The sequence below is a fragment of the Felis catus genome, chromosome A3, assembly GCF_018350175.1.
Source record: "Felis catus isolate Fca126 chromosome A3, F.catus_Fca126_mat1.0, whole genome shotgun sequence".
NCBI classification, from domain to species: domain Eukaryota; kingdom Metazoa; phylum Chordata; class Mammalia; order Carnivora; family Felidae; genus Felis; species Felis catus.
The window spans coordinates 67,910,168-67,930,154 of record NC_058370.1 but is presented as its reverse complement, the minus strand read 5'-3'; the positions used below and the strand labels follow the sequence as shown (position 1 = coordinate 67,930,154).

General features: G+C 37.0%; 2 protein-coding genes across 14 annotated transcripts in view; one reads left to right on the top strand and one right to left on the bottom strand.

The window, feature by feature from the left end:
* Positions 1 to 19,987, top strand: part of LHCGR (luteinizing hormone/choriogonadotropin receptor) — a 119,999-nt gene that overhangs the window by 47,389 nt on the left and 52,623 nt on the right. For 4 of the 12 annotated variants that reach the window (XM_023251668.2, XM_023251670.2, XM_045054187.1 and 1 more), the window contains exon 10: positions 991 to 1,071. In XM_023251668.2, coding sequence (XP_023107436.1) covers positions 991 to 1,071 — 81 coding nt within the window. Of the gene's footprint in view, positions 1 to 990; positions 1,072 to 6,210; positions 8,497 to 9,452; positions 11,399 to 12,818; positions 12,870 to 14,746; positions 15,493 to 19,987 lie in introns of those variants that run through there. The other 8 variants (XM_023251667.2, XM_023251666.2, XM_045054186.1 and 5 more) reach the window with 6 other exon arrangements.
* Positions 15,573 to 19,987, bottom strand: part of GTF2A1L (general transcription factor IIA subunit 1 like) — a 42,584-nt gene continuing 38,169 nt past the window's right edge. For both annotated transcript variants that reach the window (XM_011281028.3, XM_045054193.1), the window contains one exon: positions 15,573 to 15,837. In XM_011281028.3, the coding sequence (XP_011279330.1) occupies positions 15,730 to 15,837 (108 nt within the window). In that variant the 3' untranslated portion in view covers positions 15,573 to 15,729. The remainder of the gene's footprint in view (positions 15,838 to 19,987) is intronic.

The window sequence follows — 19,987 nt, the reverse complement described above, 5'->3', positions numbered from 1 at the left end:
TTGGTTCACACACAGTATCTCTAGGTATCAGATACAGAGCCAGCATCAAAACACACACACACACACACACACACACACACACACACACACACACACACACTTTGTCCAAATTTGAGGATTTATAAGGCTGACTCAAAATAACAAGCTGATTAATTTTTGAAAGTGAGTCCAGTAGGTCAAATAGTTCTGCTATATTATCAACCTTCCTGCTTTGCATACAAAGTTGTTTGTATAAGGAATTATCTTGTTAATGCTGGAGAAGAATAACATAGAAATCTCTAATTTCGACTGCCTCATTTCTCCTTCCTCCTTAGGGAAGGTTGGGTTTCTCACCACCTTCTCTCCCTCCATTTCTTCATCCAGTTTTCCTGTGTGCCTCCCTTTGGTTTCACCTTAGGAATATAATAAGTATAGGCCCCTTTTAATTTACTGATACTTTTTCCCTTTCCATTAGGCTAAGCTTCTTGCAATGATGGAGGAGTAGAGAACACCCACATATATTTCTGCACATAAGGAAACAAAGCAGAAAATTCACATCATCATGTCAGGTCCAGTATCTTCAAATCCTCACAGAAAATATTTCCTAGTTACAATTCAAAGCCATGAATTCTGAATGGCTATTTGTTCATCACGAGCAATGTGGTAAGGAGAGTGGGGAGGGGCAAACCCTCATAGACCATAAGGGTAGTTTTTAATAAGCATCGAAAAATCTGTGATTCAATATGACCAATTTAAGTTTTTTCATCTCTGGAGCCCACACAAAACACTTAGCATTCAGAAGCATTTTATCTAAGCTGGAAGCCCTCTAATGACAATGCCAAAGCCTTCCCTCTTTCCCGGGAAAATGTTTCAGTCAGGACAATGGTGCAGAACACGACTGGCGTAATGGGCAAAGAATTTGGATGAACAAAGCATAAATAGACATGATCATGTTTAGTTTAAAGACCAAAGGCTCAACTGCTTTTTTTTTTTAAACCTCTTTTCTTTCAGGCAGAATTTTTCATTTTCCATTTTTGAAAACTTTTCCAAACAATGTGAAAGCACAGCAAGGAGACCAAATAATGAAACACTGTAAGTATTTGCATGCAAAGAAACTCAGGAAACCATGTCTCGTTCTGTGTGCACCTTATTATCATCAGTGCCAATGCTTTTCTTTTGATAAAAGTCTTCATTGGAGGGATGTTTGCAAAGCACTTTTTAATAGATTTAAAATGGGAATTTTTTCTTTACAAGTGGCATCCAGTTGAACAGACATTTAACTGTTTAAAAAAAACTCTTTAAAAAAATGTATCTACACATTCATTCTATAATTAAATTCTCCACAAAGAAATTAAAATTTTTATTTGCAGGTATTTTGAGGTCACTTAGGGCTTGTTAAAATGACTTCATTTAAAAAAAAATGACTTCATTTTTAGGAATTTTCACTAGTCAGTGGTCAGCATTCCACAAAGATTAACTGATTGCAAACACGGCTTCTAGAAGCAGTCACTTCCCTTCAAAGAGATTCAGGCCACCTTGACTACTATGCTCTGGAGCTTAAAATTATTCAACCTCAATGCTATCACTAACATACACTGGATGGGAGATCCGTTTCTATTCTACTGACTGACTTTTTTAACATTTTTCCTGGCTGCCTTGGCATTTCACCTACCTTCAAATGTAAAAGATCATGCCTCAAAAGATACTCCCAGCGTCCCTAGGCCACATTTACTGTGATTTAGAAGTTTTATTATTCCCCCCATGTGTCCTTCAGGCTACAAAACCTGATACCTTTCTAAAACACCTTGCCATTCTCCATTCCCTCTTCTACATCTTTTTTCTTTTCTCTTGTTTTTTTTTCCCTATCAATCTGCAAGTTATGTAGAGGCAGCAGGGTGGTATGTTGGAAGGACCTTGGGCTTTGGGGCTTCTCAAAGTTGGATGTGAATCCTTGGCAGTAATGTTCCTGTAACACTGGGTATCCCTGGACAATAATTACCTTTTTTGAGACATTTTCCCTCATCTGCAAGGGACAGCAGAAATATCATTTGGCTTTCAGAGCCATAAAAGTGAAGAGAGTTGTTACAAAATGCAACAGCATCTGGGGTACATTAGAAATACCATACTCTGTATCCTTTTTTCTTTCATTTAGGTCCAACACCAACTGTCCTCCAGTGTTCTTTTTCCTCACCCTCCCTGCTCTTGTCTGGATGGTCTGTCGGTCACCTTCCATTAACTCTTTTGCAACCTGTGGCTTTTTCCTCATCAACAGGAAACGCTTCTGGCTGGAGTCATTGGTAGCCTCAAGGGGTAGTTTTGGGGACAAGAGACGTTAGCCCACTCTCAATCATCCTCATCAGCCCCACCCCAAGCCTTCCCAAAGAAGTCTACAGTCTCGAGTTTCCTATGCTAACACTGCTGTAAAACAAATCCCCTAATGTCCAGCATCCCCAAAACTATGTGAAATTAGTACGTAAACTCTAGGTAAAAAGAGTGTGCTCCCTGTGAAATCCCCTTGCCCCCTTTCCCACCACAATGCTATTCCTAAGCCCCTGGAGGTGAGAAATTCTAGAGCCAGTCACTAAGCCCTACCTACTCTCCCCAAGGTATCAGTGTCCTTGCTGTTATTTATGGCTGGTCCCTTTGTTCTCCTACAGTCCCCGTCTTTCCTCCTGTCTTTGTTCATTGGAACTGGAGTGGCCCCTCCTTCCTCTGACTCAGTGTTGTAGGCCTACCCTTCAGTACTGAAGACAGCTCCCTGCCGGGTTTTGTCAATAAGCATGAGGCTCCCCTCAGGAGCTGTCCCAGGACACAAACCTAAGTAGCAGGTAGGTATTTGGTCTGAAGGCAAATCACCAAGGAGAAAAATTGCTAGACATATGCTCAGTAGGGAAAAAAAAAAAAAAAAAAAAAAAAAAAAGAAAGAAAAGAAAAAGAAAAAAAGAAAGGACAAAGGACCAGAGGAGTGAGACAAGGAACACGTTTGACCTCTTACTGATAGAAATTTATTCAGAAATCATGGCAGAATTTTTCGAAGCTTTGAATTAGTGCTTCTGAAGTAGTTTTACTGGTAGCAGCTAAAGTAGTTTTGATAAGGGGAAAGCAGCAAAGGAAATAAGGCAGAAATAGTTGGAAAGTTTTCACCTGATTTAATAAAGGCTATTATTTTGGAGGAATCCTCCAGGGAACTTGCTTAAAACACAAGTTCCTGGGCTCTGTCCCTAGAGAATTTGATCCAGGGTTTGTAGTCAAGCCAGGAATCTGCACTTTAACAAACAGCCGGGTGATTCTGATGGAAGTGGTCCAAGGACCACACTTTGAAAAGCACTGACAGAGACAGTGACGTATAGGAAAGGCCATACACTACGGACATGAAGACCTACTGATGCCACTAGAGCCTAGTGCTGAGGGACCTTGAGCTAATCACTTGCCTTCTTTAATCTTAGTTTCCTTACTAATAAAATGAGGGGTTCGGTGAGATGTCTTTAAGAACAATTCTAATACTGGGGTGTCTGGGTGGCTTAGTCAGTTAAGTGTCCGACTTTGGCTTAGGGCATGATCTCACGGTTCATGGGTTCGAGCCCCACATTGGACTCTGTGCTGACAGTTTGGAGCCTAGAGCCTGGAGCCTGCTTCGGATTCTGTGTCTCCCTCTCAGTCTTCCCCTCTTCGCTTGTGCTCTGTGTCTCTCAAAAATAATTAAAATTTTCTTAAAAAGAACTTTTCTAATGCTAAGAAATACCCTATTTCCTTACATCATTCTTTATAACCACCACATTGTTTTAAATATTAAAAAAAACATATTCTTTTAATGGGCATGAGATGAGGACAAATGTACCCATATTTAGTAATAAAGCAGGTGAGTTTCCTGTGCAATGTTCTGTACATAGCAACAATCCTTTGCTAGTTCCAAAGTGGTTTCTAAGAATTTCTAGCCTCATCTTGGAGTCCCAGATCATGGATTTCTTTTTATTCTTTTTTTAATCTATGTTATTTCCCTTCAGTAATTGTACTGCTCAAATATGTCATTTCATCCACTCACTGAACTAGGTTCACACTTTCCTGTTCAGAACAGGAGTAGCTAAGTTTTGAGAGTAGAGAAAAATACTCTTTTAATGTATGAGGGACCCTAAGGTAAAATACTATTTGTAATGGCCCTGACAGAAAAATTATGCCCATTTCTCTAGCTAGCAAGATTATATTAGCAGACTGTGAGCAAAGAGAAAATTTGTTGAGCCTACATGCATCATACTGTACACACTCATTGTCCCTGTATCTTTTCAATTCCTCTCAGGGCCAGGATCACCCTGGTTTATTCACTCCACAAGCATTTATTGGATAGTCTGAGCCAAAACTGTGTGAGGCACTGAGAGTTCAGAAATAAATAAGACCTAGTACCCTGCCTCCCAAGCTATCAAAGAATAGCTTCACAGACTATTAAAGAAGCCACCCATCATCACACAACGGCAGTACGGTTTGATAATTACAACAGAACTTAAGTGCAGCCATGGCAGAAAGAAGAAGTGATAAACTCCTTAGGGGTGTGAAATCAAGAAAGGCTTCACAGAGGGGCTTACCTTTAAGAGTAAGAAGGAATTCACCAGAGATGAGGAGAAGGCAAGAAGAAGAAATAGCACATACAAAGACAGAAGGATGAAAGAGTAGATTCTGAGAGCCACAGTCATTTCATGTAACCAAAGGGAAGATTGCACAAGCAATCTGCAAGAGATAATTATAAGAATCCCTAACTTTTAGTGAGCACTTAATATGTGCCAAGTATTATTCTAAACATTCTGTAGGTAGTAGTATAGTTAATCCTTAGCACAACCTTCCTAAGGGAAGTATGATTAGTATCTCTATTTGGCAAATGAAGGAAGACCTTGTGGCACAGAGATGGTAAGTAAACCTCCCACCCAGGTTTACACAGCCTGTAAAGTCAGTCTTGCTCCAGAGCCCAGGTTTCAAATTGTGCAGCACTATTGCTTCTTGTAAATGAGACTGGAGGACGAGGCATAACCCAAATCATTCGAGGTTATCACAAGGAGTCTGGATTTTATCCCACAGACAACAAGAACCTAGCAAAAGTTTGAATTAATAGATCTGTACTTAAGAAGGGTCATTCTATGGGGCGCCTGGGTGGCTCAGTCAAGTTAAGCATCCGACTTCAGCTCAGGTCATGATCCTATGGTCTGTGAGTCCGAGCCCTGCATCCGGCTCTGTGCTGACAGTTCAGAGCCTGGAGCCTGCTTTGGATTCTGTGTCTCCCTCTCTCTCTACCTCCCCTCCACTTGCACTCTCTCCCTCAAAAATAAACATTAAAAAAAAGTAAAGAAAAGCCATCGTAGGAGGAAGGTACAGATGGAGCAAGAGAGGGCCAAAATTAGAGGAAAGATGCTGGGGGGAAACTAATGTAATTGTCCTACAAGAGAGGATGAAAATCTTAACATAATTATTAGCAGTGGGTTTGGGAGGAAGAGGTTAGCAGAGTTGGGATTGTTCCTTCACTAGAGTTGGAACCCCTCTTCAAACTACTCTCTGAATTTGACTCATACCCCTAAGGAGTATCTATTTTCACCATTTCTCCCTATTGTCCATATCTGTATTTGGCTTCAGCTCCTGGGTTTCTGATTGTCCATCCTTGGTTTCCACTTCTTACCTGGGCTATTTGATTAGCCAGGGACCAATGTTGAAGCTAGTCTACCCACAGCTGATAATCTTCGGCAGTGTGAGCCCTTCAGTCCCATTAGTGTTCTACCAAAGACACATGGCTTGACAGCAGTTTGGCAACTAAATGAGATAAATACCTAGGAAAATGCCAAGAAAGGGTTCTTGTAGACACAGCAAGCATATACTGTGTCTCTAAATTTGTTTTCCAAAGAAAACTCATCCGTTGTAAACAGCTTCATAAGTCTGTGCATCAACAGGAGATACATATACATATATACATATATACATATATATATATATATATAGCTTTTCATTCCCTAAAGAAATTCCTATTTCCATTCAGAATTCTAAGATAATTTAACAAATTGTTTAACAATAATTTAACAAATAAACATTATTTGTTAATAATTTAACAAACCTAAGACTGAGGCTGTTGTGGCTTTGTTCCCTTTTGTTTCATAGGCTTAAAAAAAAAACAAAACACTAAGGATGACTCATTTTTTTAAATACAAAGAATCATAGAAAATCTCAAGTTTACATTGAGACAAAATATTCTTCTTACAGTTATTCTGCCATCTTTGCTGAGAGTGAACTGAGTGCCTGGGATTATGACTATGGTTTCTGCTCACCCAAGACACTCCGATGTGCTCCCGAACCAGATGCTTTTAATCCCTGTGAAGATATTATGGGCTATGACTTCCTTAGGGTTCTGATTTGGCTTATTAATATCCTAGCCATCATGGGAAATGTGACTGTCCTCTTTGTTCTCCTGACTAGTCGTTATAAACTAACAGTGCCCCGTTTTCTCATGTGCAATCTCTCCTTTGCAGACTTTTGCATGGGGCTCTATCTGCTGCTCATTGCCTCAGTTGATTCCCAAACCAAAGGACAATATTATAATCATGCCATAGATTGGCAGACAGGGAATGGGTGTAGTGCAGCTGGCTTTTTCACTGTATTTTCAAGTGAGCTTTCTGTCTACACACTCACAGTTATCACACTAGAAAGATGGCACACTATAACCTACGCTATTCAGCTGGACCAAAAGCTGCGTTTAAGACATGCCATTCCTATTATGCTTGTAGGATGGCTCTTTTCTACTCTAGTTGCCATGTTGCCCCTTGTGGGTGTCAGCAATTATATGAAGGTCAGCATTTGTCTCCCCATGGATGTGGAAACCACTCTCTCACAAGTCTACATATTAACCATCCTGATACTCAATGTGGTGGCCTTCATCATCATTTGTGCTTGCTACATTAAAATTTATTTTGCAGTTCAAAATCCAGAGCTGATGGCTACCAACAAAGATAAAAAAATTGCTAAGAAAATGGCGGTCCTCATCTTCACTGATTTCACCTGCATGGCACCTATCTCTTTTTTTGCCATCTCAGCTGCCTTCAAAGTGCCCCTTATCACAGTAACCAATTCTAAAGTTTTACTGGTTCTTTTTTATCCTGTCAATTCTTGCGCCAATCCATTTCTGTATGCGATTTTCACAAAGGCATTCCAAAGGGATTTCTTTCTGTTGCTGAGCAAATTTGGCTGCTGTAAACATCGGGCTGAACTTTATAGAAGGAAGGATTTTTTGGCTTATACCTCTAACTGCAAAAATGGCTTCACTGGATCAAATAAGCCTTCTCAGTCCACCCTGAAGTTGTCTACATTGCACTGTCAATATACAGCTATCCCAGACAAGACTTGCTATAAAGAATGTTAACTGTTTTATCAGTAACCACATTATTGAGTAGTGCTTAAACATGTAAAAAATAATCTGTACCAGTAATTTTAACATAAACAGTTGGTGTTAGGAAACTATTTATTCTCAAGCACATTGAGCAAAAACAAGATATCTACCTAGCTCAAAGTGTTGTCCATGACCATTGCCAATCTAAAAACTACTTGTCATTGGTACATGATGACACAAAATACAAAAACTGAAAGTGTGTGGAAACATTTCTAGCAATTTTGACAGAGTAATTTAATGTCTGTTGAATCTAGTGCTTTTGAATGAGGTGGTATTTTACATATCTTTGCTTCTTTCTCATTTCACCTTTGTAGTAATTTTTACTGCAATTTATAGTACATTACAGATTTGAAATTTAAAATAACTGGTTCTTTTCCTCAGATAGTTTGAAAAACACACTGCAGAGATGCACTGTCCAATCTAGTAGCCACTAGCCATATGCAGCTAAATTAAAATTAAAATGTAATTTCTCCCATAGAATTTCTAGAAGAAACTATAGGCTGTAATTTCTTTGACATCGGCCTTAGCAATACTTTTCTAGATAGTATCCTCGGGCAAGGAGAGCAAAAGTAAAAATATATGCAAATGATATATCTGATAAGGCATCAATATCCAAATATATATATATATATAAAGAAGTCAACATCAAAAAAATCAAATAATCTGATTTTAAAATGGGCAGAGAACCTGAATACACATTTTTCCAAAGAAGATAAAACAGATGGCCAACAGACACATGAATAAATGTTCAATATCACGAATCATAAGGGAAATGCAAATTAAAACCACAGTGGGATACCACCTTACACATGTGAGAATGGCTACATTCAAAAAGACAAGACATAACAAGTGTTGGCGAGGATGTGGAGAAAAGGGAAACCTTGTCCACTGTTGGTAGGAAGGTAAATTGGTGCAACCACTGTGTAAAACAGTATGGGGCTCCTCAAAAAATTCAAAATAGAAATCCCATCCAACCCAATAATTCAACTTCTAGGTATTTATCCAAAAAAAAAAAAAAACACACACTAATTTGAAAAGATATATGACCCCTTTGTTTATTGAAGCATTATTTACAATAACCAAGCTATAGAACCAACCCAAGCATCCACAGACAGATGAATGGATAAAAAAGATTTGGAAAATACACACACACAGTGAAATACTACTCAACCGTAAAAAAGAATGAAGTTTTGTCATCCATGAATGGATGGACCTAGACATGGACCAAAAAGGTACTATGCTAAGTGAAATGAGTCAGACAGAGAAAAGAAATACTATATGACTTCACTTACGTGTGGACTCTAAAAATCAAAACAAACTGAAGAAACTTCCTCATAAATACAAAGAACAAATTGGTTGTTGCCAGAGGGGAGAAGGGTGGCAAAATAAGCAAAATAGGTAAAGAGGATAAAATGGTACACATTTCCAGTTATAAAATAAATAGGTCACAGGCATAGAAAAGTACAGCATAGAGAATAGAGTCAATAATATTGTAATAACTTTGTATGATGATAGATGGTAACTACACTTACCTGGTAAGCATTTTGTAATTTATATAACTGTGAAATCACTATGATTTACACCTGAAACTAATATAATGTTATAGGGTCAACTTTACTTCAATTAAAAATTTTTAAAAAATGTTTAAAAACTTTGTGTGATACTATAATGGTGTATACAGGTCATTATACATTTATCCAAATCCATAGAATGAATGCCAGGAGTGAACTCTTATGTAAATTATGGACTCCGATGAGTCAAAAGAGGTTCACCAATTGTAGGGTATGTGCCACCCTTGTAGAGAATATTGGTGAGGGGGGAGGCCATGTGTTGTGTGGCAGGGGGAGTGGGTATATGGGAAATCTATGTACCTTCCACCCAATCTTGCTGTGAACCTAAAACTACTCTAAAAAATACATTTTACTACAATTAAAATTTTTGAAAGCAAAAAAATTAGAAATTAAAAAATAAAATAAGTTGCACACATCAGTACTCATCAGCCTATCTATACACTTCAGCATGGTTATCACTAACCAAGGCTCAATATTTATTTACATTTTAGGTGAGACTTACACATAGTAAAATGGACAAATACCAAGTATACCACTTAATTTTGAGAAGAGCATACATCCATGTGATCCCAAACCTCTATGAAGACATAGAACACTATCACCTTCAGAAAGTTTCCTCATGCCCCTTCTTTGTTAATCCCTCACTCCCACCACCACCCCAGTGGTAACAATGGTTCTGATTTTTTCCCCATAGATTAGTTTTGCCTGTTCTAGAACTTCATATAAATGGAATCATACAGTATATACTCCTGTGTAAGACTTCTCTGACTCAACACAATGTTTCTGCTATTCATCCAGGCTGTTGTTTGAATCAGTAGTTTTCTTTTCATTGTTGAATAGTCCATTCCATTTTATTGCCAAGTTATATGAATATAACACTGTTTTCCACTCTTCCACTGATGGATATCTGGGTTATTTCCAGTTTTTAGCTCTCCTTTCACATTTTGTTATATAAATGTATAGTCATAACTAGACTATGTATTTCACCTACCTTCAACCTTTATGTCATTGTGCAAAGTGATCCAAATAGATAAAAGATTTCATAAAATTTACAAAGTATCTCTTCTCTGTATGTTTTTCACATTTCTGACTTTTCTACTATATAACTAGTTACTTCTCTTTACTCTTTACATTTACAGATGCAATCCTCTCTGGTAAGCTAGTGTTCTAGAATTTGTCTCAGTGATATGAGAGAATACTAATTAGTTGTGTGCTACATACATACACAATAAACTTTTTGATTAATTCATAAATCCCAGAACCAAAAGAACTAAGTAAGCAAAAAAGAAGGTAAAACAAAAAAATAAAATATATCCTTGTGGAGAAACTACTTAAATTATGTCTTCTTAAATACTCTTTGAGCCAAGGTACTTGGACACATACTCTGAAAATAACTTTTATGGCCTCTTCCACAAATATTTTTTATTCTCTACATTATAATTTAAGTTACAGCATAGACCTACAGTTTACTATCTCCCTCATCCTCTTATCTTTTCCCTCACTAAGACCCGCCAGCTGTTCCTTTCAATTGTCTTCCACATCAATTCTTTATTTTGCATTCTTGCTGTCACACAGACACTTCAGGCCATTCCCCCTTACCTCAGAAGTGCTATCAAATCTCCTTCATTTTTGTTCATATCCTATCTTTGCCATGTCCATACTCTCATATCCACCACTGATTAATCTTCCTAAAATCCTATTTCATCCTATTACTTACATGCCAAAGTCCTGAGCAGCTCATCAGTATGTATAAATTTAAGTTTTAGCTCCTATCCTAACATTCAAAGAGCTCCAGAACTCATTCTCAAAAACCTGCTCACTTGATCTGCTGCTCTTCTTCTGCAGGCAACACATTGTCCTACTTGCCTTTCCTTAGCTGTGCCCCAGGCTTCTGCATTCTGGCACCCATACCACTAGGACCATCTGGAATACCCTCTTCCTTACCTGCCCTCCTTGGGCACCCTTTAAGACCCAGCCACAGGTTTCTCTTTGCTACCAAGTCTTCTTAATTCACCCTCTCCCTAATCCATGGAATTTAAGACACCTCCTTTACCTGAAATAAAGCAGGGCGTAGACAATAAATAAGTGACCCAAAGTGATGTCTCTCTTTGGACTTCTTTTGCACTTGTCGTCCCTCTCACTCATTTTTTATTCTACACGGCTGGGTGTTACTACCTTTACACATCTATCTCTTATTTCACCTATCTTATAAATTTCTTTAGTGATACACTCATCTCTTTCACTTGTTTCTCCCACTATATCTATCCTAGAATCTTACACATATTAGGTGATTAATCATTTTTTTCAGCTGATTCACTTTTACAACTAAAAAATAAAACAAATCCTTATGAAGAAGCATTTCCCTTATGAGATGGTCTTATAGAAAGCATTTGTATTCTTAATCTGTGTAATCCTTCATACATAAATTATAAAAATATCAAACGCTCCAGAAATTTTTTTCTATCTTGTGGGGGGGTTTTATACCATGCTAGAGATTATCATTGGCAGATTGCCAAATGACTAAGAAGCATTATTTAATCAAGAATAACTCATCTAAATTTACAGCATATTTTTAAAAGTTACTTTGTCCTCCATTCCTAACATTTGCTGTAAAGGGCCTGGTTTTAGTTTCCTCAGAAATGTATTAAGTCCAGGGGCACCTAGGTGGCTCAGTCAGTTGGGCAACTGACTTCGGCTCAGGACATGATCTCATGGTTCGTGAGTTTGAGCCCCGCATTGGGCTCTGTGTGGACAGCTCAGAGCCTGGAGCCTGCTTTGCATTCTGTGTCTCCCTCTCTCTCTGCCCCTCCCCCACTCACACTCTCTCTCTCTCTCAAAAATAAATATTTTTAAAAATAGTTTTTAAAAATGTATTAAGTCCACTTTAAAAATGTATTAAGTCCACATGTAAATTAAGAATCTTTATGTCACAAAGATTTCAATAAATGTGTTCCTAACTGGAAATAATCTCTTCTTCAAAATGTCCAATATTTTATTAATATTGAGTTTCTTCCTAAGAGTTATTACCATAGCCTTCCTATTTATAATTTAGCTTTCTAGTTATAATTCACAAAGTTCCCACATGGCATATTAGAGTATATTTACATGAAAACAGAATAATATTAACCTAATAACAGGAGTCAAAAGAAAATCCCCACTAAATTCCCCAGCTCACTACTCCAATTAAATGTTGCCGCTCATTCTAAAGTTATGTATTTTCCTACACAACTAAAATTACTGAAACTGAGTGCTTCAGCCAGAACTGTAACCTCTTTGCCCTGTGGAGTGTGAGCTGTGCAGATGATTATGTGCACAAATTATAGCACATTGAGTAAAATAGGTAAAGAAGGTATTCCAGGCAAGGTCAGTTGGTCAGTCCCTAAGAGACTAACTGTACAAATTCAGCAAGATCTTCTTAGCCTGCATGGAAAGGTGGAAAGTATGTAAGAAAGCACTGTAGGATGTGAGCATGAGAAAAAGTTTGAAATCGGAATTAGGACACATGATACTTTCACAAATTTCATTTAACACAGAAAACTGTAACCTCTATAATAGAGACACTTTCTCCACTTATAAAAGAGTACCGGATGACATTTGCCAAGGTACTGTATTTACAAGAACTTAGAACCTACCTTATGGAATTTTGTTATAATATACAACAAGAAATGCTCAAGCTTGGACATAATGAGTAAAAGTACTAACTACCATATCAAAGCCAAACCTCAGATAAATACCACCTGTAGGATTTATAGAATAATTTTTTCTTTAAAATGTACTAAATAGGATTTGTCTTGCTCTATTTAGCATATGAAATGACAATATTTAACAGGGGTTTTTTTGTTTATTTATTTTTTTAGATTCATTTATTTTTGATAGAGCACAAGTGGGGGAAGGGCAGAGAGAGAAGGAGACACAGAATCCAAAGCAGGCTCCAGGCTCTGAGCTGTCCACACAGAGCCTGACGCAGGGCTTGAACTCAAACCGTGAGATTGTGACCTGAACCGAAGTCGGATGCTTAACCCACTGAGCCACACAGGTGCCCCATTTTTTGTTTGTTTTTTTAAGAGAGAGAGAGAGAACATGTGTGAGGTCAGGGAGGGGTAGAGAGAAAGGCAGACAGAGGATCAGAAGCAGGCTCTGTACTGACAGTAGAGAGTCCGATGCAGGGCTTGAACTCACAAACCACGAAATCATGACATGAGCCTAAGTCGGATGCTTAACCAACTGAGCCACCCGGGCACCCTGTAATATTTTTTTTAACTATGAGTCATGACTCATCAGTACGTAGTGAAATCAATTTAGTGGGTCAAGACCATCAATTTTTAATGCAATAGAACAGAATCAAACAGAAAATATAGGCCATTACATGCTAAAGATAAGAATAATTTTCTGAAACTTTAATTTGTATTAAGTGTGTCTATATCCATGTAAACATATACTGGTTAATTTCTTAGTGTAGATCCTGGCTAAAAAAGAAATGAAAATCACTGATTTAGACAACTTCTCAAGAAGTAGGATTTTTTTCCTAGGATTATTTGAGACTAATAAAAGGGCACCAGGTTGAAAATAGAGAATCTCTTAGCAGCCACCACTAAAACTATCATCATTTATATTAGTATGCCAAGATTGTTAGCTTTGTTTTGTTTTGTGGTAAGCTTACTTTTAAATTGATTTTTTGCATTTTAAAGGATCAGGGGCCTGAGGGCATGCAGAGACACAAATGGGGCAAGTGTGACTTTTTTCTCTAATGATAAAAAATAAAGAGGACCACATAAATAAATAAAGAGGATCAATATAATAATAGTATTTGTGATACACCATTTTTAAAAAATTGCTGAGGCAAAGTGAGATTTTAAAATCCACAGTGGAAAAGAGGAAGGAAATTTTAAAAACACCTGTTATTGCCTCTCCCAAACACTTAAACCAACACATTAAACCCCAATTCCCAAGTGAATGGACCCTGTCAATAAATTCCACCCTTAATTTGCAATAAAGTTTGTCTAGGACAAGTACAGAATGATTGGATGATGCTGGGAGGAAGAAAGCAAGAAGAACACTAGAAAGTATACTCTTCAGTCCTGGATGGGTACATTTCAGGAATAAACACAACAAATGAGTTCCCTCTTTTTGCCTTCCATGTAGAAGAGACAGACATTTCATGGTAGACAACATTCATAAAGAACCCATAGCTCCCAAAGTTCTCAAGAACCAGACAAGGATCTGGGATAGCAGTGGTCATAGGGAAAGGGATAATCACTCTGAGGATGAAGAGGGCATAGCTGGCAAATCTGGTTAGAAGTGCAACACTAGTACTAACTGAATCCTCCTGCAGCTGCCAACTTTAGGCCAAAGACAGCACCCCACAAATGTTGTTCAAGAACCAGAAGAGATGAATGCAGATTTTGAAAAGATCTACCAGTAGCTGAGTCCCTTGGGTAGGACAGGACAAGTACTGGAAATAATTAAACTCTTCAAGTGGGATTGCCTCTGAAAAAGAAATGAGGAATTTGCCCTGTGACCACCCAAACCCAAGTATCTAATCCTTGGGGAGGTTTCAGAGACCATTACCTACTCATTTCACTACCGGTTTTTGTATGAGAGTTACGATCCTGGAGAACACCAATTAGGGCCAAAACCAGGATCTTAGAGACCATGTATACTCTACCTGTTAAGAGAAGCAGAATGATGGGGAAATGTTCCTTTGAGGAATTTGAATCTACTAAGGAAAAGAATATTACCGAACAGCTTACTAAGATATCAGTTTGCTTTGTTTTTACTGCTGCAGGAAAATGAGACCTACTGTGCATTGCATTTTCTCTCCCTGATTTTAAGACAGTTATCCAGGTCTTTCTGTGTCAAATGAGATTGCCTGACCAAGACAGAAGGTTCCTGAAGAATGCATCTCTTCTTGACTTTTACTTTGGAAAACCTAAACTGAATGAGGGGATTCCCTGGGAGAGCAAAGGAAGAGAGATAGTGTCTTTCAGGGGGAAAGAGAATGCAAAGCGGTCTTCCACTGTTACGAAAAAGAGGAAAAAAAAAACAAAACAGGGATAGAGAAAAACCCACCATGACTAAGAAGACAGAAGTCTGAAGTTTCAAGAAGTAGAATGGGAACTAACCACTTCCTCACAACTCTCAGGGAGATACCAACATATGATGAAGAATGGCCTAGCCACATGATAAGCCTAGAGAGGCAGATCCTTAACTCCAGGGATCCTGGCCTCAGCAAAGATTTCCATGTTCAAGTATAATATAGGCTCAACAGAGACATCTGCTTCCAAGGGACCATTTGGGCTTATACAATCAATACATCACTAGTGATGAATGTAGACCAAAGACCTAGAGAAGCTTCTTGACTATCCCTCTACTTACAAGATTCTCCAGGATCTGTTTTAACATGGTTTAGGGAGAGATGGTAGGACACTAGCCCCAATCTAATAACTGATGCTGACTTTACCATGAAGGAGAATTGGAATATGATTTAAATTTTACTTTAACATTAAAGAAATGTGATATTTCTTCATGCTCCATCATGTCTGATTCATCTATGATTCATAATGGCATAGATAACGAAGGCTTTAAAAAAAGGAAAGAAATATAAAATTGTATATTTGTATCTCCATCTGAATTATAATTTTATTAAATTCCATACAGTGAACTAAAAATTTGAGCAGCTCTGAACTGGACTATATTTAAAATAAAAATAAGTTTGACAATACATAATATAGTCCTACTGATGTTTATGATGTATAGAGCTCATAAGTTTTACCACTCTGCATCACCAATGGCTTTTGCAAATACATAGTCTCTCCCTCCAAAACACATAACACCATCTTTCAAATAGAATTTCCATTTGTTCTTGCTTCGATGAATCTGGAGGGAGAAAAACAGTCTAAATTAATTAATTTTACAAATTAAAGGATAATTTACAATACTTTGCACATAACATGGGATTGTTCTGACCCTAAATGGGAGTTCTTTAAAAATAAAACCTCCTCGGTAGGTGATGGGCATTGAAGAGGGCATCTTCTGGGATGAGCACTGGGTGCTGTATGGAAACTAATTTGACAATAAATTTCATATAATAAAAATAAATAAATAAAACCACCTCAAGATAGTATTGATTCATTCAGCAAATATTTGGATTCCTATGTGTCTGTCAGACATTGTTTTAGGCACCACAGATATATCAGTTTAAAAAACAAAAACAGGGGCGCCTGGGTGGCTCAGTCGGTTAAGTGGCCGACTTCGGCTCAGGTCATGATCTCGCAGTTTATGAGTTCGAGCCCCGCGTCGGGCTCTGTGCTGACAGCTCAGAGCCTGGAGCCTGTTTCGGATTCTGTGTCTCCCTCTCTCTCTGACCCTCCCCCGTTCATGCTCTGTCTCTCTGTCTCAAAAATAAATAAACATTTAAAAAAAAACATATGTATAGTCATAAAAATTCATATTTTTTATATATTACTTTGTAAAAACTGGAAAAATTCCTACCTTTGAGTAGTGTACATTTTAGTAAGTATGGGGGAAACAGAAACCTAATAGATACCTAAATTATGAAGAATATTAAAAGACACTAAGTGCTATGAAAAATAGAGCAGGAAAAGGAAGACCGCAAATACAGAGGTGGGTTACAATTGCAAGTAAGACATTAGGGTGGGCCTGACTTCTGAGCTAACATTTGAGCAAAGACTTAAAGAAGGTAAAGGTTAAAGCCAAGAAGATATTGACTAGAGAGAATTCCAGGCAAAGGGAACAGAAGCACAAAAGCCCTGAGGAGGGAGATACCTGGACTGATCAAGAACAGCAAAGAGTTCAGTATGTCTACAAAGGAATAAATAGAGAGGATGTAGTTAATATTATCAGGAATGAAAAAAAGAGGACTTTCATTTTGAAGGAGAAATTCACAGTAAAGCGCTGAGCAAGACCAGAAGATACAGCTTATAATCTATTAGATGCCACTGGCAGTTCCTTGGATCTAATAAATCAGTCTATTTACGGACAAAATAAAAACTAGAAAATCCTACTACCTCAAGAGGTAAGAAACCATAAAATCATTGTTACCTCTGGGTAAACCACAAGTGACTATTTAAAAACCTTATAAATGTAGGATCTGAAATCAAAGGTAAAAATTAAACCCACTTATTTACTGCAAATAGTCAAATCAAAGAAGAAAAGTCTGTGACCAGTATTCAGCTTTATTTTGTGAAACATAAGAAAATATAAATGCTAAACTCCTATTTGTGTGGGGAAAGAAATACTATTAATGGAAAATCTCTTCTCTGAATTTGACTCCCAAATTTACACTAGAACATATCTTTAAAAGTCCCTGGGAACACAACAGTGACACAGAATCCTGAACTCAGCACAGGTAATAGTATCTGCCCAGAATCAGGAGAACAGTAGCAGCAGCAACAGCTCATTCTAGTAACTTAATTCTAGAAATAGTGCATAAATAGTTTATTTATTCTAGAAATGCAACAATGGTTCAATATTTGGAATTTATTAACATAACACCTGTACTACTAGACCTAAGGAGATAAATCATATAATAAACTCCAATGACGCTGACATTTATTTAGAAATGCAACAATGGTTCAATATTTGGAATTTATTAATATAACACCTATATTACTAGACCTAAGGAGATAAATCATATAATAAACTGCAATGATGCTGACAAAGTATTTGATAAATTAATGCATTTTAGATTTTTTTAACTCAATAAGAATCAAATATTGCATCCTACACACGCACGTGCTCGCGCGCACGCACACACACACACACACACACACACACACACACACACACACACCTCCACCTCAGCAAAAAACTGTCTTCATGGTTAGTGGGGAACCCTAAAAGTAATCCCACTAAAATCCCACAGACAAAGATCATCCGAGTTTTTACTCCAGAGGTCCTACCTAATACAATTAGGTAAGAGGAAAGAAAGTACAACTGACACTGGCCAATGCAAGTAGACAAGAAGAAAGAAGCAGAAATATAAAAATTGGAAAAGATAAAAAAGATGCAATGATTGCATGTCTGAAAAACCTAAAATAACCAATTAAAAATTACTAAATAAGAATTCACCATTCATACAAAATTAATACACATTAACTCATAGCCTTCATGCATACAAGCACTGGTCAGCAGATACAAAGAAAGAGCCTTTTTACCGTAACAACAAAAGAGATAAAATAGCTAAGAATAAATTTTTAAAATACTGATCTACACCATTCAACACTCTCTCCTCTTTGAAATATTCTCCTCACTTGGCTTCATGAAGAAGTACTAACTTTACCAGATATTACAAATCTTAGTAATTAAATCAAGGTAGTATAAGCCAACGGACAAACCAATGAGACAAAATGGAAAATCAAGTAGTAGACCCAAATATAGAGAGAAATTTAGTAGATGATAAAGGAATCATTTTCTTATTCGTGTGGACAAAATAGACTTTTCAGTAATTAGGAAAACTGAATAGCCACCTGGAAAAAAAATGTCAGAATCATACGTTACATTATACTCCAAGATAAACACCAAATCAAACAACTTATATTTTGAAAAAGAAACCAAAGAAATACTAGAAGAAAACATAAGTGAATCCATTTAAAATTTTAAGAAAGAACTTTGTATTATGACTCAAAATCAGAAGCCATAAAAATTAAGGTTGACAAATATAACATCTGTATCAAAGAAAGAAAAAGCACTGAAAGCAAACATCTGAGGAAAAGCATTTCTGCATATACCAAGAGCCAATCTTCCCCAAAACAATACAGAGCTATTAGAAATCAATAAATAGACCAATAATCCAATTGTTTTAAAAAAATAGATAAACGTTATGAACAAGCAGTTCACATAAAAGTAAATATGAATGGCCCTTAAAAACATGAGAAGTTAAAATTTTCACCAAGACATCATTTTTACTTTTTATAACAGCAAAGATCCAAATATTTTATTACACTCTATCAGCAAAGCTGTAAGAAAAGCAGCACTCTCAAATATTGTAATGGGAACATATACCGGAAGATAGTCTAGGAGAGCAATTTAGCAATATCTGACCAAATACACTTGCCCTTTGACCCAGTAATACCATTTCTGGGGATTTTTTTTTTAAGATTTTATTTTTAAGTAATCTCCACACCTAATGTGGGACTTGAATTTACAACCCCAAGACTGAGTTGCATGCTTTACTGACTGAGCCTGCCAGGTACCCCACTGGGGATTTTTTTAATAGATATAACTGCACACATAGGAGATGTATTATAGATGTGATCATTCAATAGCAAATGACTGAAAAAGAACTCAAATATTCATCAGTTGGGGATTGGTAAAATAAATTTTAATAATTCTGTAGTAGAATATTATATAATAGCTATAAAAATATTAGCACGAAGATCTCCAAGATATATTGTTGATGTCTTAAAAGACAAGGTGTAGAGTAGAGTGTTGTCTAGGCTATCTTTCAGGTTTGTATTTGAATAAAAACACCCTGTAAATATATTAAGAAACTAGTGTATCTGGTTACTTTTTTTTACGCTCAAAGAAGGGACAAGAAGCTATTGGTAGGCAGCATAGTAGTGAAGGAGTAAGAACCAGACTTCATGGTATACCTTTTATAGTGTTTTGATTAACATATGTGTGTACAGTATCTATTCAGCAAACAAAGCATATATATTTAAAGAGAAACATACTGTGTTACATACTTAGCAATTATTATACCAGCACCTAATAGACAAGGACAGCTATAAACTAAAGTTTGCTAAACTGTTACATGAAGATACAACATATTCAAATGGTTTTACAATGCACTATAGTGTCCTATTTATGGCATAGAACACGCTCATCTATAGTAAAAGGTTTCATTTCACCATAATCTTCCCTATATATCATTATTACTTTAACCTTTATACTAATCTTGGTCATTCTCTAAGCCTCTGAAATAACATTACTGTATCCTTTAATTCTCACTCAGCATAGTGACCAATGACCTTCATTTAACCCTTTTTCATAGCACATCTTAATA